Raw genomic sequence first — 16036 nt, 5'->3', positions numbered from 1 at the left:
GAGGTTGCAACTGAGGCCTCCCGTCTGGCAGTTCCAACAAAGTCAGTTTGAAAGAAGAGGAGGCAGAGGAATGGAAAGGAAAAGAAGAAATAAAGTTGTTTATACACTATTATTATTATTATTATTATTATTATTATTATTATTCAAAGAGTCTGTTTTCATTCCGTTTCCTCTCTCTAGAAAGAATCATAGACAATAGCTCCACTAATGAAACTGACAGGGGCAAACACAAAGCATCACTGGCCTGCAAAAACACCCAGAGACCTACGGACTTCAGCAACATCTACAGCAAAGGTGTGTGTGTGTGTGTGTGTGTGTGTGTGTGTGTGTGTGTGTGTGTGTGTGTGTGTGTGTGTGTGTGTGTGTGCGTGCGTGCGTGCGTGCGTGCGTGCGTGCGTGCGTGCGTGCGTGCGTGCGTGCGTGCGTGCGTGAGTGAGTGCGTGCTTGGCGTGCGTGCGTGCGTAGGTTTTCTGGCGTAAAGTTGAGACATCCATTAGGACATGTTAGAATGACACCCTTATCGACATTACATGATGATCATGACATCAACAACAACAATAACAACACAAGCCTGAATTCACACTGTAACTCCACAGAGCAAAGTAAAAGACCGGGTCAATAATGACATGACTCCCATGTAGCTCTTGGACATTATGTGGGCAGTCTATGATGTCAGTCACCTACTTTTTAAAGTAGGTGAAAATGTCTTGTATGTGTACTGTGATTGCGTGTGTGTGCGTGCGTGCGTGCGTGCGTGTACATGGTCCCAGATCTCATCCCAGCATTAGGAGGTGAAGAAGCGACCAGATGTTTCTTCCAGGAGCTGGTGAATATCCTACTGGGTTATGTTTGCAAATCCAGTCAGAGGAGTTCCAAGGTACATGGGTATACATTTTTATTCATACTGCATGGTGACATCATACCTGTCCTTCAAGGTTCACATGTTCTTGTCCACAAAGGCCAATCTACTTGAGACTGGCTATACTGGTGAACAGTCTAGTTCAGCTGTACTTGTCAAGAATCATTGACTCATTCAGGAAAAGCTGAGGGTTTCTCAGGATAAACTGGTTAGGGATGAGTCCTCAGGACTATGTAGGGTGTAGGAGGGAGGAGTCAATTACAGGCTACCAGTAGAGGCCAGCGGGCCTTATACAGTTATACTGCATTCAGACAGGCAGATGCAAAGATACAGTCTAAGAAGTCTACCATTCATTTTCAATGGAAGCCAGCGATATGAAGCTACAGTGCAAAACCGAGTTTGTAGCTGCTGCAAAATAATAATAATAATCTAATCTATCTTTGCGCCTTGTATCTTTTGCATCTGCTTGTGTGAACGTCCCCGTTACTACTTCCTCAGAGTAGCTGGAGCCACAGAACCAGAACAAGCCATGGTAATGTATATATGTATAATGTATATAAAAGTTGTTGAATGAAAATCGGACATTGTTCATTCACATTTTAGAGAATTGATAATTGAATGAGTTGCCTGAATGAGTTGCCTCTACGAGTTGATAGGATGTATCCTTTCCAAATGAGAAATGGCCCGAGGGATCTTGATAGCACTTATTGACTGTCTTACTTTCACGCTTCCCTGTGTGTCGAGGTGCTGGACTTTCATCAACCCCACCAATTGAAAGAAGGTCTGGAGGGCTTCAGCCTGGACCTGCCTGACCAGCCAGAGGCCCTGGAGCAGATACTGGTCGACTGTAGGGACACACTCAAGTACGGTGTCAAAACAGGTGTGTGCATAGCAAATTTCCAGGTGTTTGTGTTTGTGTCCAAGCTTGTGTTGTTATCCATTAGCGAACACAAACTGAAGCAGTAATGATGAGGGAATGGGATTTATTTATTTTCACTCGAACGTTTCGGAACATAGGTGAACCTCCCATGATAGAGGGCAGATTTCTGACCTTTGACCTTTTGACCATTTCTACAGGACATCCCCGCTTCTTCAACCAGCTGTCATCAGGTCTGGATATGATTGGCTTAGCAGGCGAGTGGCTGACCTCTACTGCCAACACTAACATGTAAGATAAAGACACAGGATCTCTTCCTGTTGAAATAAAGACGTTAGTGATATGAGCTACAGATAAGAGACACAAGATTAAACTATATTGATGCCTGTGAAGAAATGGAGTATAGATCAGTGGTTTTCAACCAGTGGTCCAGGGACCCAACATATTCTTTAGTTTTGGGTCTGAGAGGCTAAATCTCATGGTGGTCTGTGGCTCAAACTCAGAATAATAGGGGCACGGTGGCACAGTTGGTTCTGCTGTCGCCTCACAGCTAGAAGGTCCTGGGTTCGATTTCTGCTCGGGACGCTGTGGGTGCTGGCGGCGTGTTTCCTCCTCCGCGTCATCAGTGCCCATACCCGAAGGCGGGGTTGGCGAAAGGGCCTTTCTGTGTGGAGTTTGCATGTTCTCCCCGTGTCCCCTAGGGTAGGTACCCTCACAAAAAACATGCAGTAATCCTGGTCACTAAACTGCCTCCCCCTGGCCAGCCGGGGCGCCTGATGGAGGGGAAAGGAACTGGTTCACGTGTTCCTTCCATGCGCTACGTCCAACCAGGGAAACTCCCCCCTGTCAGGTGTAAAGGAGCAACTTGGACACTCAGGCATGAAGGAAGCATGAGTTCAAGTCTGTTGCTCTCCCCTTGTCCCCCATATATGGGGACTAGGTTGGTGGAGGGTGTGTAGAGCCCAGGATCACATTAGATGATTGACACAGGGGTGAAAAATGGGTTACAAAATCGTGGGATAAAAAATATATTTAAAAAAACAAACTCAGAATAAATAATTGATATCAAAGGGTTGAAACGCGCTGGTGAATAAATCTATATTGGAGCTAATGAAAGCTATTCTACCAGGTTTACATATGAAGTCTCTCCAGTCTTCATCCTCATGGAGGAAGTTCTACTGAAGAAGATGCAAAGCATTGTGGGATGGGCTGAGGATGAGGGAGATGGTATCTTCTGCCCAGGTAAAACATGGACCGATGGACGGATGAGTGGAGGAATTCATTATGTGCAAATACGTTGTTTACTTGGTACATAGCAACAACTACCCCAAATGGGGAAATGTGATGAATGACGATACACCTTAAAAATGTCTTGCTGAAGATACTCTACTCTACTACTCTACATTAAATATGTGCAAATACGTTGTTTACTTGGTAAAGGTTACCTTTGAATCCTGCACATGAATTGTAAATTATATTCATAAAATTAAATATTTCATAGCGATTAATAATTAATACCTGTAATAATAATAACAGGCTTTGGATGTCTATGTACTGTTTTACTTTTTTATTAGCTATTACTGATCTAAATTCAATGTCAGGTATCAGTACTAACAAAATAATGATTTCAACACTGATATAACTGTAAAACCATATCTATATTTTCCCAAAGGAGGAACAATATCCAACCTGTACAGCATCCTGGTAGCCAGGTACCATTTCTACCCAGAGGTGAAGACCAGTGGGATGAGGGCACTGCCTCGGCTGGCTCTTTTCACCTCAGAACATGTAATATAACACACGTGGTAACAAGTATTGTGTTTCATTTATTTTTAGGTATGCTTAGCTTGCCTTACGTTTACATTGTAAGTGTTGAGTTGACTCTTTTCACTGTGCCAAAGTAGGCTACAGTATATTATATTGTACTTTGCATACAATGACTAGTGAACATATTCTATCTACAAGGTCACAGTGCCTCACATAATTTGTGATGTGACGCATTGTGAGCTTGTAGGTCTGCTATTTTTTAAAATGTGGACATTTTTGGAAAAACATGTGTCATGATATGGCCAAAAGAGGGATGGTAGGTTTAAAGTGCAATTGGTTAACTCATGTGGAGTGGGAAGGTAGCCTAATTCCACCATTTCCACCAAGTCTTTTGAACGTTTAAGATCAAAGAAAAGTGCCTATTGTTTGTTCCAAGAATAGCATTGATATTATTTGCCCCACAGGGCTAGTGGAACAAATGACGATGATCATTCCTACTTTCTATTCTGTATAGAGCCACTACTCTGTGAAGAAAGCAGCCGCAGCCCTGGGGCTTGGCAGTGAGAATGTGGTGGTGGTGACATGTGATGAAAGGTTAGTGGAGACTGAGAGCAATATTGAACAAAAGAAATGTTTGCACACCTGTTGGAGGAAACTGTAATGGGAGTGTGTGTGTTTGTGTGTGTCTTTGTCTACCTGTGTACTGATGTGTTTATTTAGAGGCTAGACAGAATGAACCATCCTTTTTCCCCTGTAGAAATTCCCATACCAAACTAGCTGTGTAGATGATCTTCAATGTACAGTCATATATAGGGTAGGATAGACATTTATTGATTTTCATAAGAAAAACACAAAAACAGCTAATAATAACAGATGAGAAAAAGGTCATCCAGGTAAGATTTCCTAAAGTTGTAATAAACTGTTGTCATGTATGTGTTGTTAAGAGGGAAGATGATTCCTGCTGCGCTAGAGGCTTCCATACTGACAGCTAAAGATAAGGTAGGTAGAGGATGGAGACTTTTCATTTTCTGTTGCATACATGTAGCTGCCATCAACCAAGAAAAAACAAAACTGTCCCACTCTTCATAAAGTCCACATAAACGTTTTAATGTCAGCCTATAGTTCATAATGTCAAGATGTTTCCACCTTTTTGAGCCAAAGAGCACATAATTGTATCTATAGATACATATAGATACATAATTGTATCTATGCGGCTATGTTCGGAGCGTAAACGTAATGCTGACAGAGCATAAGTCAGGCATTACTGTGCACTTCTGTAAGATGAATGAATAATAAATGTGTGTATAAAAACTCCCCTCTGGCTCCAGGGTTGGGATCCATTCTATGTCAACGCCACAGCGGGTACCACTGTGTATGGAGCCTTCGATCCTCTCCACGCCATCGCCGATATCTGCCAACAGCATTCACTGTGGCTGCATGTTGATGTAGGCTACAGACGTTCAGCACACGCACGCACGCACGCACACACACACACACACACACACACACACACACACACACACACACACACACACACACACACACACACACACACACACATTTTACACATTGGACATTGCACAAATAGACATTGCTGTCTTGTACGTCTAGATTAGACCAAAGCTAACATTGCAAGCATGCATTGGCTAATTTCACATGCAAATATAATTATGGTGCATGCATCTGCTTCGATCCAGATGTGTTGCATGCCCTTTCCAGTCTCTCTACTGCCCTACCCAAATAAAGCAACATCTAAAAATAAATAATGCAGCGCAGCACAATATGTGAAACGTTTCTTTGCAGGATTAAATGTTCACACAGCAATTTGATGTTGTGTTACCTCAGTCTCTCTGTATGATATAGAGAAGAGCATACAGTACTGTACATCTAAATTAGACTAATTTAGATGTCATAAGCATAAGTCTGATTGACAGTCTTTTCAATTCTTGAAATGTGTTAACGGCTGGACAAGAGCACCACCTAGTGGATCTTCTAACAGAAAACCACACCCTGCTTCAACTCAAGCAGAACAATGCACCTGCTGCTATTAAAAAATATATATATATTGCCTTGGCATCACGTTTATGTACACACACACACACACAATTGCATATGATGCTGTTGTTCTAAACATCATGTACCTGTTGCAACATATGCTATTTGTATATCTTTTTGAGTATTTGACCTGTTTCTAGCCTGTGTTTTTCTCCTGCTCTTATATCTCTATCCTCCTCTGTTCTCACAATAAAAAGTGTGCAAAGAAATTAATAATAAATAAAAATCACCTACACCTGTAGTGTAAACCTGTGATGTGACAATATAGTTGATTCTGATAGAGTAGACAGTACACACACTGAAATATGCTACACATCCACTAAGGATTGTAATACTGGGGAAATAAAGAAAAGAAAATCAGTACAGAAAGTCAAATCATTCTCATTCTCATCTTTTTCTCATTTGCTCTCTTCTCTGTCCCTCTAGGCAGCTTGGGGCGGGGGCTTGCTGATGTCAAAGAGACACCAGGTCAAACTTGAGGGCATTGAACGGTAATTACACCTGCGTCACCTTTCACCTAAAATACTTCCCCACAGTGAGCTGGCTGATCCGTACCTTCCTAACCTTTAAGGTGTATGCTTGCAAGAACTTAGGAAGTGACAAGTTCAGAGACTAAACATTGCCAATGATGTTTCATATGAGTTGACTGAATTTGCAGTTTTTTATCACCACTACGATTTGTCTGCTTAAAATGATCCAAACCAGAGACATTTTTATTAAACCATATCCATTGAAATCCTATACTTTAACAATTTCTATTGTTTTTGTCATGCTTCTCCACAGCGCCTGGTCTGTAACATGGAACCCCCACAAAATGATGGGTGTCCCCCTGCAATGTTCCGTCATTCTGGTCAAGAAGAGAGTGAGAAATAATTACGTCAATTATTTTATTTAGCTATGTTTACTATTTATGTATGTGTAGAGTTCCAGGCAGCTTTGCTTTGCTAAACAATGGATCCATATTTTAAATATTTTAAAATATATATATAATTCAATTAGGCTAGAATCCTATATCAGCATCCTATAGCAACAAATAAAGCGTTCTTTTAGATAACTATTGTGTTGTTAGGTGCGATTTTCAGCAACTGAATATCAAAAAGAGATTTAGAGTACGACCATATAGGCCATTAGATATTTGGATTAATTCTTAGATTTTTTGTCCTTGAAAGCCTACTGCACATAAAGAAACTTTTCAAAATCATCTCCATATATGGCTCAATAATGCTCACTATGGGAGTGGGACATTACATTTCTGTTCTGTCTACATGCTCTGGGTCTCAGAGGTTGACGACTGTGTTCTCGAAAATGTGCATACTAATGTCATCTTCAGTGGTAATTTCAAACAAGACTTAAAACTGTTTTAATTGATACAAGAACAATGGCTTTTCAGCATTCCTCCACATCTTTTGTGTATCGTCAGATAATCAGATTGGACCCCAGCCATGCCCTCGTCTCTGGTCCTATGTTGAAGAGGCTGGTCTTTATAGGAGGCAGGTGGTAATTATGTTCGGCAGGCTGCTCAAGCTCACCACACTCACATGCTGTGCCATTTGCCAAGCCCCACTTCTTCAAGGAATGATTTGAAGTTTCCGACCCCAGTGGGTTGGGTTCATCAGGGGCCATTGCTTGCTGGCATGGTAGATCTTCATCTTTGATGCCATCCCCCGGGTCCTAGATGTAGCGATGGATTCATGTGGGTCTGGTTGTTTCCCCACTACTGCTTCCAACTTCCAAGCTGCCACCATCCAATGCGTTGCCGCATTGGATGGTGGCAACGCATTGGATGGTGCAACAGCATTACTGTAGGTATGGCGGCGGTAGGCCACTTTAGTCTGCTTGTCGTTGTAGTGTCATGCAGGACATGTCAGGAATGTTTCTGGGCTTGCGATGCCAATGCGAGGTGTGGTGGCAAAAATGCATATAAACACTATGGTATTGATTCATTGAATGTAGCCTACTAGTAGATGATACTTAACCCTCTAATTACCACCTGTTCCTCACTGACACACTCATTAGAGACTGCTGACTCATGTGAACCTATAGAGTCCATTTAAGGAATGACCATCTCTTGTTACTCCTAAAACTCTGTACACTGCTGAAAGGATAAAATATGTGTTGGGGATGTGTGTGGGGAGTTCGGAGGGAAGCTCTGGAGGGAGACACTAGTCTCTCTCTGGTGTGATGACATATACAATAAAGAATGGAGTCCGAATCCTGATGGTTGAGTCCTGGTTCTTCCTGATGTTGTTTACTTACTAATAGTGAGACCATTAATTTCCATTGCAAGTACTGTAATGGGAATTTTAGAATGCCAACTACAGTGCCAGATATATGCATTATTGTGTATTCATCTTCCTTCCATTAAGTCTCTTTGCTCACCAATGTGCTCAGTCTAATTCATGCAGCTGTCAATCAAACAGCTGACTTGACTCCTCCACACTGTCAGCAAAGGTATACTTATTTGTGTGTCGCCCTTATGTTTAGCGCAGATCCGTATATGGACATTCAGTGTGGCATCTCTGTTAGGACAAGACTATAAGGACTGTCTGAGAATGGGGTTGAGGAGGCTTGCGCCCGGATGGGCTGATGGAATACGAATAGGCAAGGAGGCCTGTTCCTCACTCTCTGTATGTTGTTACTCTGCCGAATCTTCTGAATAAATTCTCAATACTTCACCCTGAAGAACTTTGTCAATCCTTCATCTTTGGTGAATTAATTCCCATTGCAGAGGGTATAGCAGCCTCCTGCTGGCCAAGGCGATTCTCGCTAGGGCTGGCAGGTGAAACACAGGGCTGGGCTTCAGGCAACCAGCTATGATCTGGAGGGCTCTGTTAATGGTGACATCAACCTTTTTGACCTGTTCAGCAGAGCATCCAAACTTAGCCCCACTGATGATGTCATTGGTAGACAGTTTTCTGAACTGTCCACAGCCCACCTCTGAGATGCAGAGTGAATAGACAAAATGATGTACATACGTTTAAAGTTTTGTTATGTTGTTGATATTATGTGCAATTCACCCTTTTTGTGTGAAATGTATAGACCCTATCCCTGTCTGCCGCCTCTAGGGACTGCTACAGGAGTGTAACCAGATTGGAGCCGATTACCTTTTTCAGACAGACAAACACTATGACGTCTCCTATGACACTGGAGATAAGACCATCCAGTGTGGCCGACACGTAGATGCCTTCAAACTCTGGCTCATGTGGAAAGCAAAGGTGATGAAGTACTATCTCTATTAGCTATAACATGTACTCCTTTCATATACTCTATTGCTCTTCATTCTTGTCTCTGTGACTTTTACAGCATTTTTCACCTGATTTGGGCTTAGTTGTGCAGATTTACAAGCACAATGTATACATGTATAAATCAGGCATTTTGGTTTCCCTCTCTCTCTCTACCTCTGTCCTCGTCTCTGCCAGGGCACTGAGGGTTTTGGATCCCAGGTCAACAAGTGTCTGGAGAATGCTGAGTATCTTTATGATCAACTCCAAAGGAGGGACGACTTTGAACTGGTGTTCAAAAGCAAAGTAAGACTTCGTAGTACGTTACCAAACCAAGCACATATAGGCTGTAAGAAATCCCATCTTAAAAAATAACTTTTATCAAGTGTTTTCCACATGGCCTCTCAGCCAATCACATGCTGTAATGGATGTCTCCCTCTCGACCCATCCCGTGTTCTTCTACCTCTCCCACTAATCCTCTCCTGTTGTTCATGTTCCAGCCAGAGCACAGTAATGTGTGTTTTTGGTACATTCCACCCAGTCTGAAGAAGCTTCCACCTGGCCCTGACAGGAGCAGAAGGTTACACAAGGTCAGTACAGCGCTCACTACTGTACTTTATCAATGCGTGATGTCATATAGATACATTTTTCAATTTGAACAAAGTTTGTTATATAACACATGTGACCTGCCGTACTAAAATAAAATCACACAAGCGTCACAGAACATGTGAGCTCTCAGAAAGCAATGTCTAAACTCTTGTTGATGTAAATGGCCTTAAAGTCTTTCCACTTTGATGTAAAGTAACACTAAATGAGGTATACCTGTGTTAACACACTTATTGTTACACACCCAGTACAAATTAGAATTAATTTATTGAAATCAATTTTTCTGGCACAGGATGCAATCCTCTTTTTCGATTAAAATAAATAAATAAGTATAACATGCTGAATATATCCTCATGCCAATCTATTAAGTTGGCCATTACCTGATTGGCAATGACCTGAAGAATATCTGCGAGGATTGAAACGTTGTAGACTCGTTCAATAAAGGCATCCTTTGCCTTGAAGCCGGTGTGTGCAGGTTCTATCTTTTAAAAATGAAACGTTTTTTTTGGCCTAGCACCCACTGTTGATGTGCGTGTAATTGGGGCATACAGTAATGCAGCCACAGGGCTGAACCCATTTTGGTGTTAGCATTTATGTTATGCTTTAGCTATTGAAAAATAGCAGATCTACAAGCTCATCACGCACCACCGAGTGGCGCGCTACGAGCTTGTAGGTCTGCTATTTTTGAAAAATCAAAGAGTGACTGACAGAAGACATTTTTAGAATCTGATCTCAGGTCAGAATGAAAACTGTCAGGACGTAGAAGACATTTTTAGAATCTGATCTCAGGTCAGAATGGGTTAACATTACACATGTCCTCAGGTGGCCCCTCACATCAAAGCCATGATGATGGAGCAGGGGACGGTTCTGATTGGATACCAGCCGTTTGGATCCACAGTCAATTTCTTCAGGTGTGTGTTCTCCAACCCAGCTACTCAGCCTGAAGACGTCCACTTCCTCTTGGATGAAATCGTACGCTTAGGCCACCAGTTCTGACCTCTGCATTCTAGACTTTCACTCACTGCTGCTTTGTACTCATTTCCTGCTATGGTGCAACACTATAATCTAATGGTGGATTTAAAGTAGTGCAGATGGGTTTCACAATACCAGAGTATATATACACAGTAACATATACCACCAACATAACTTCATGGATATTCTACTGTAAATCGAATACAATACCCTGTACTGTATATACAGTAGGCATATGTTCTTTAATATTGAGGTTAATGACAGACATCTTAACTTAAATGTATCCCCACATCATCTGTGCATAATATAATAATACTATGACTATACTGAATCACTTTTAAGCTGTGTAAGCATATTGACAATGCATTTTGTTGTTTTAAATGTGCTCTATAAATAAAGCTGGATTTCTGATGCCATGTGCTCTCCTTTATCAAGATAATGTAGGCCCTCAATAAAAATATATAAAAACATTAAATAAAAACTTGTTGTTGGAACATGTTTGCTGTCTATTCCTATTTATACCCTATCTTGCCTATCTATGCATCAGCCCATTATGTGACACTGCCTTGTTGTCATTTTTGTTCTCAGAGAACAGAAGGGTAATTCCATCAAAAGAACAGTCACAGTCACTCTGACTACTATTGTAGAGGAACGCAGTTAACATAATGACAGAGGACTCTACTGTATATCATAATGTGTACAGTAGCAATTATTAAGGATTACTTTGACAACCAAACTTTGAACTGTCAATCTCCCTCTCTCCTCTATGATAGCTTTACTCAAACATTGAATACTGCACTGAGTTTAAAGACTTTACAGGATATTGCACATTTACCTATGTAAGTATCATCTACTAGTATGTGTAAACAGTAAAGGGAGGAGGGGATGTGGTAAGAGGTAAACTGCACCAGAGAGAGAGGCACCACCATCATAACTTATCTGCAATTTATCATGGTGAATGGCTTGGGTGAACAGGTCACGCTATGCAGGACAATGTAAATCAGCATGAACACACCCAGGCCCAAAGTAATTACAGCGCACATGCTGGTCCAGATATTACGAGACTTTGTCTCTTCTTCAGTCCTTTCATTCTGTCCTTCCTCGTCCTCCCTCAGTCGCTCTCTCTGGACTTCCATCTCTCTCTCTGTCCACCTTCCATCTCTGCTCGCACGCCACATCGTGGAGTGTCCTTCTCCTGGCAGGGACCTCAATCTGTATCCCCCTGGAAGAAACGGCACAGCTCGGCCGGGCTCGACGCTCCCTCCCTCCAGGACTCTGCCTCGGTGGAAATGCATTGTTCCCATGGCAGCGTCTCTCATAGGACCCGGAGGAAGCTGGTTTAAGCCGGCCATGATTGTACCGGAGTTTGAAACTTGGTCTCTGTCACTGCCCACCGAGAGGGAGGAGTTAGTGCTGGGTAACAGTAACATAAAGACAGTGGTGAACTCTGGTGCCAACAGGTGTCCCAGGGACGACGTCATGGGAACAGCACCCATTATGTACTCATCGTCAGGGAGACGGTCGGCGGTTGGACCGTCCGAAAGCACTGTGACACCACGACACCAGGGGCAGACGATGACTAGCCGAGTGGTTTGATTTCCGGTTGGACGTTGTAGCCATATCTCGCTCAAACCCGGCCTTTCCCCGGTTTGATCCTCCGTTAGGTCAGTGCCATTGAAGTTCGTCACACCTTGATCAATCATCATTTGGTCATTGCTGATTGAAGTCTGAAACTCCGGCCTCGTCATGTTGGTTGTCTGCGCTGTCCCCACACTGTCCACAGCCACCTCCGCAGATCTGTTTCTGACTGGACCATCTGTGGGCTGGGTGCTGCTCTCAGACTCGTTCCGTCGCATCATCTCATGCCATCTGTTCTCCTCTCCGTCATTCCCGTTGGCCTCCATGCTCTCTGAATAGCGGTGAATAATCTGCGCGTGGGGAGCGTTCTCCGTGTGACTGAGTCCATACGTTAGAGCGGCGCCTCTCTGGTCTACCCTCACCTCGGCGTGTGTGACGGTGACCATGCGGCTCAAGCAGGCCGAGCAGCAGGTGTGCCGACAGGCCAGCCGCTTGGCCCGCCGATGCTGACTATATTCATTCAGACATATCTGACACTCCCATTTACAGGGGCCACCTTCCATGGTCAATTACTTTGTCCTTCTGATGTTATTGCTCTGGGAGTGTGGGGGTGTGGGTGGAGGGGCAGGCACAGTTAGTGTAGCAAATGCACTTAGAACTGGGAAGTGGCCTGAAAGGTCCTTGATGAGGTGACAATGCTATTCAATGCATGGCTCTGTGACAGCATAGAGACAATTTCCCAACGAGGATAAATGCAGGATCAAATAAAGTTGTGTCATCTGTCTCAAACAGATTCCATCTCTATCTCCTTTTGTCTCATGGTTTCCTGATTCAAAATACAGCAGAGAAGAGAAACAGCATTTCAAATTGATGTCATGTAAAACGTTTGTCTGGCTCCACTGTGCTCTGCAAAAGTAAAGAGAAGATATATCCATTATTCAGTGCAGTGGTGTAGCCTAATCCCATGTTTATGCTCCTGTAAACAGTGTGGATGAGATAAGTGTACTGTCAAAAGGTAACATTCCCCACTATATGACAAAGAACAGGCATCTGACCCAAGACCTGACACTCAGGGATATAAAATGAATTGTATTTTTGTGTGTCAACAGGATATCCATGCAAAGTACACTACACACAGATGTTTGATGATCAAAAAAGCACCATCAAGAAACTATTTTGTATGCTGAAAATCATGGCTGATGACAATTTGTTAAGAGTTTATCATCTGGTTTTGGTTGAGTTAGGGCCATGATGTCCCCAGAAGACTAACAGTGAATGGCATTTCAGAACTCCCCTCTTAATACTGATTAACTGATTACTAAGATTAACTACATTATAGTAAGTATGTAATAGTCCAATTGAGTGATCACAGCATTAGAGAAAAGTGTGTGTGTCATGGTATCTTATATTCTAGGGATCAGTTTTAATTGAACAAGATCCTTTTCTTGTTCAAGTTTTGCACAAAAACACAAATATGCAATTTGTAAAAATACATGATTACTTTTCATTTATACAAATGGAAACCGAAACAGTGCTTTTTGTTCTTGCTTAATGTAAGTCGCTCGTCTGCTAAATGCCTAAATTGTAAATTGTACACAAATATGCTAATTACTATGTAAGGTTATGATAAGTCCACAGATACATTATGTGCAATGTCAATAACACTTCTTTGCACTTACCAAACCAGTTGGTCAAGAGCCATAACACCTTGTGAAAATGGATAAACTGTACTGCTGCTTAAGGCTCACATGATGAGCTCCACATTTAACTTCATTAAGTGACTGTTATGTGAACCCAGGAAACTAAACTACCGGTACATTCAATTTCTTTACACACTAGGCTACTAACAAAATTAATTAATTAAATTAATTAATTCTGAAATGGAGACTCCAATGGCAATATCGTAAGTTCCTGTATACCCACGTCAACTCAATCTTTTGAGAATGATGAATCATCTTATTCTTAATTTATAACAAAACAAAAGCAGATAAATCTCTTGAGGCAACATTGCAGGTAGGCTATGTCCTATCAAAATCAAGGTAAACATTAACGAAACGAAGTCCCAGACTCCCACCCATTAAAGCAATGTTGACAAACACTTACGCTGTACAACTTTGCAAGTTCAAGTTAAGTAATCTGTAAATCAAATGCAGCCGGTCCTGCAGTAGCCCAATAACCTCTGACTCACTTAGGTTTCAAAAGTAGCCTAGCAGTAGCAATATCGCAAACTTACCTTCTCTTTTAATACCATGCAAAGCGACAAGATGAGCCTTGTAAAAACAAAAACAATCCGGTTGTTTTGACTGTAGGCTAGTAGTGACTAGTGAGTGAGTTTGCCGCACCTTAAATAAGGCTGTTCAGACCAGTGTGCTTCAGTGGGGGCGTTTCCATTCCAACTAGGTACGTACGTAAATATACTTCGCCTACATTATAAGCTTCTGTCGACCATAATATGTAGATAAACAAAAAGTAAAATTGTAAAAGCTTCATGTGACAGACAGTTTACATTAGTACAAAAAGGTTTATTACACAATTTATTGAAAACAATTAGACATTACATTTTAGGGTTAAAATGCATACATTTTAATAGAATTTAATTTTTAGTTTTAGGATTAAAATGTATAAAAAAGGTGCACTGATATCATGTCAAGTCAGTGTCACTGCGGTCAGTCATCTTTGTTTCAGTCCATTATTGCCACCTGTAATGAGAACGATTGATTAGAATTTGCCAAAACAGACTTGAAAATGGCATGTCCACACTTCACAGTGCAACTATTTGACCTCCATAAATGTAAGTAAAGTCACTAATAAGTTAGGCTTACTGTATAGCTGTAGTCTATAGCCTACTTATGACTCGAGCCATATAGGCAGCAACAGCCCTTGTTTCAAAGTACAAGCAAGTGGATTTATGATAAGTTTAACCTGCTGACGGTTTCGCAACACTGTAGCAGGCAACCTATTGCTCTCCTACCTACTACAATTACAGCAATGTTGTGGTTTTGTATCATGTATAATCATGATACATCTGAGCTCTACTGCAGACTGCAGTCCAAGAATGTTGCACATGACATGACATTATAATCTATCTAGTGACCATTAATCTGTATCAACATTTGCACCATTTTGTGATCTGCATTAGTGGAGGAGGACCACTAATACAAAATAAGTTAAACATGGGTGAAATGCTCCTTCATTTTGTCAGCTATACAAGTGTAATCATGCTGACAAACTTTTGAGCAGTTTGTGTATTTGAAAATATGATCTGTGTAGCGCGGGAAAAACTAAGGGTTGGTGGTCAGTGGATCGGTCTGGGGCTGCAATACTGACCTCTTGGTTTCCCAGGTCTGTTCCAGGGATCATTGTAACCTGGCTGCTCCTCCTGGCTGCTCCAGTCTGCATAACGTCTGCTGTGATCTATTGAAGAGATATTACATAGAATTTCCAATACATTAAAGCTAGAATTCTACATGCTAATCTATTACATTTGGCATTAAGATGACATTTTTGCAACACGTTATGCAGTAGGCAGCATACCCTGTGACCAGTTTCTGCGTGGCCCATGCTTCTTTGGGTTTCTCTGCCCATGTCCAGTCTCATAAGTGTCCTCTTCAACCTTTGTCTTGTGCATCTTCCTCGAGTCTGTGGGCGACAGCAAGGTTTTTTTAAATAATGTAGTTCAGAGGTAAAAATGAAATGGTAAAAAGTGCATTTTCAACAGGCAATGCTTTGTAGTTCAGTGCTAATGGGTCTTCCATTTTCAAAGCGTTGAACTTCATCTCATGAGGTGTTGGTTCAACGAAATCTCATGCTGTTGGGCAAACCTGTTCCTAGTTGCCTTAAATGTGACATACCTTCAGTAAAACAATAATTAGTATAGGAAGACATTTACCAGGATTTTTCTTGAGCTTTGGTACCATACAGCGTCCAGTCTGTACCCCACGGTCATGCATGTTCGCCTTAGACGGAGACACATCGTCCAATTTCTGGGCAATTACCTCCAGCTTAATTAGCTTATGCTCCCAAAAGTCTTGTCCCTTTTCTTCATTGTTGGTGCTCAGCTGACCAACACATGGGCTTTTCTCCTTTGCTGGATTGTTGGGG

The 16036-nt window shown here is 41.9% G+C and overlaps 1 protein-coding gene across 1 annotated transcript; it reads left to right on the top strand.

The window, feature by feature from the left end:
- The first annotated feature begins 1938 nt into the window (after window positions 1-1938).
- gad3 (glutamate decarboxylase 3) lies at window positions 1939-10584 on the top strand. Its single transcript, XM_083781270.1, has 12 exons — window positions 1939-2027; window positions 2866-2978; window positions 3409-3524; window positions 4018-4097; window positions 4448-4502; window positions 4832-4948; window positions 5985-6049; window positions 6342-6420; window positions 8624-8773; window positions 8978-9085; window positions 9280-9369; window positions 10208-10584. Exons 1-12 carry the CDS (start codon window positions 1978-1980, stop codon window positions 10379-10381), a joined length of 1197 nt encoding a protein of 398 aa, XP_083637396.1. The 5' UTR covers window positions 1939-1977; the 3' UTR covers window positions 10382-10584.
- Window positions 10585-16036: the final 5452 nt, after the last annotated feature.

This window comes from Protomyctophum parallelum (assembly GCF_964188405.1).
Source record: "Protomyctophum parallelum genome assembly, chromosome: 14".
Classification (NCBI taxonomy): Eukaryota; Metazoa; Chordata; class Actinopteri; order Myctophiformes; family Myctophidae; genus Protomyctophum; species Protomyctophum parallelum.
The sequence above is the reverse complement of the archived record's forward strand: the minus strand, read 5'-3'. Positions and strand labels throughout refer to the sequence as shown.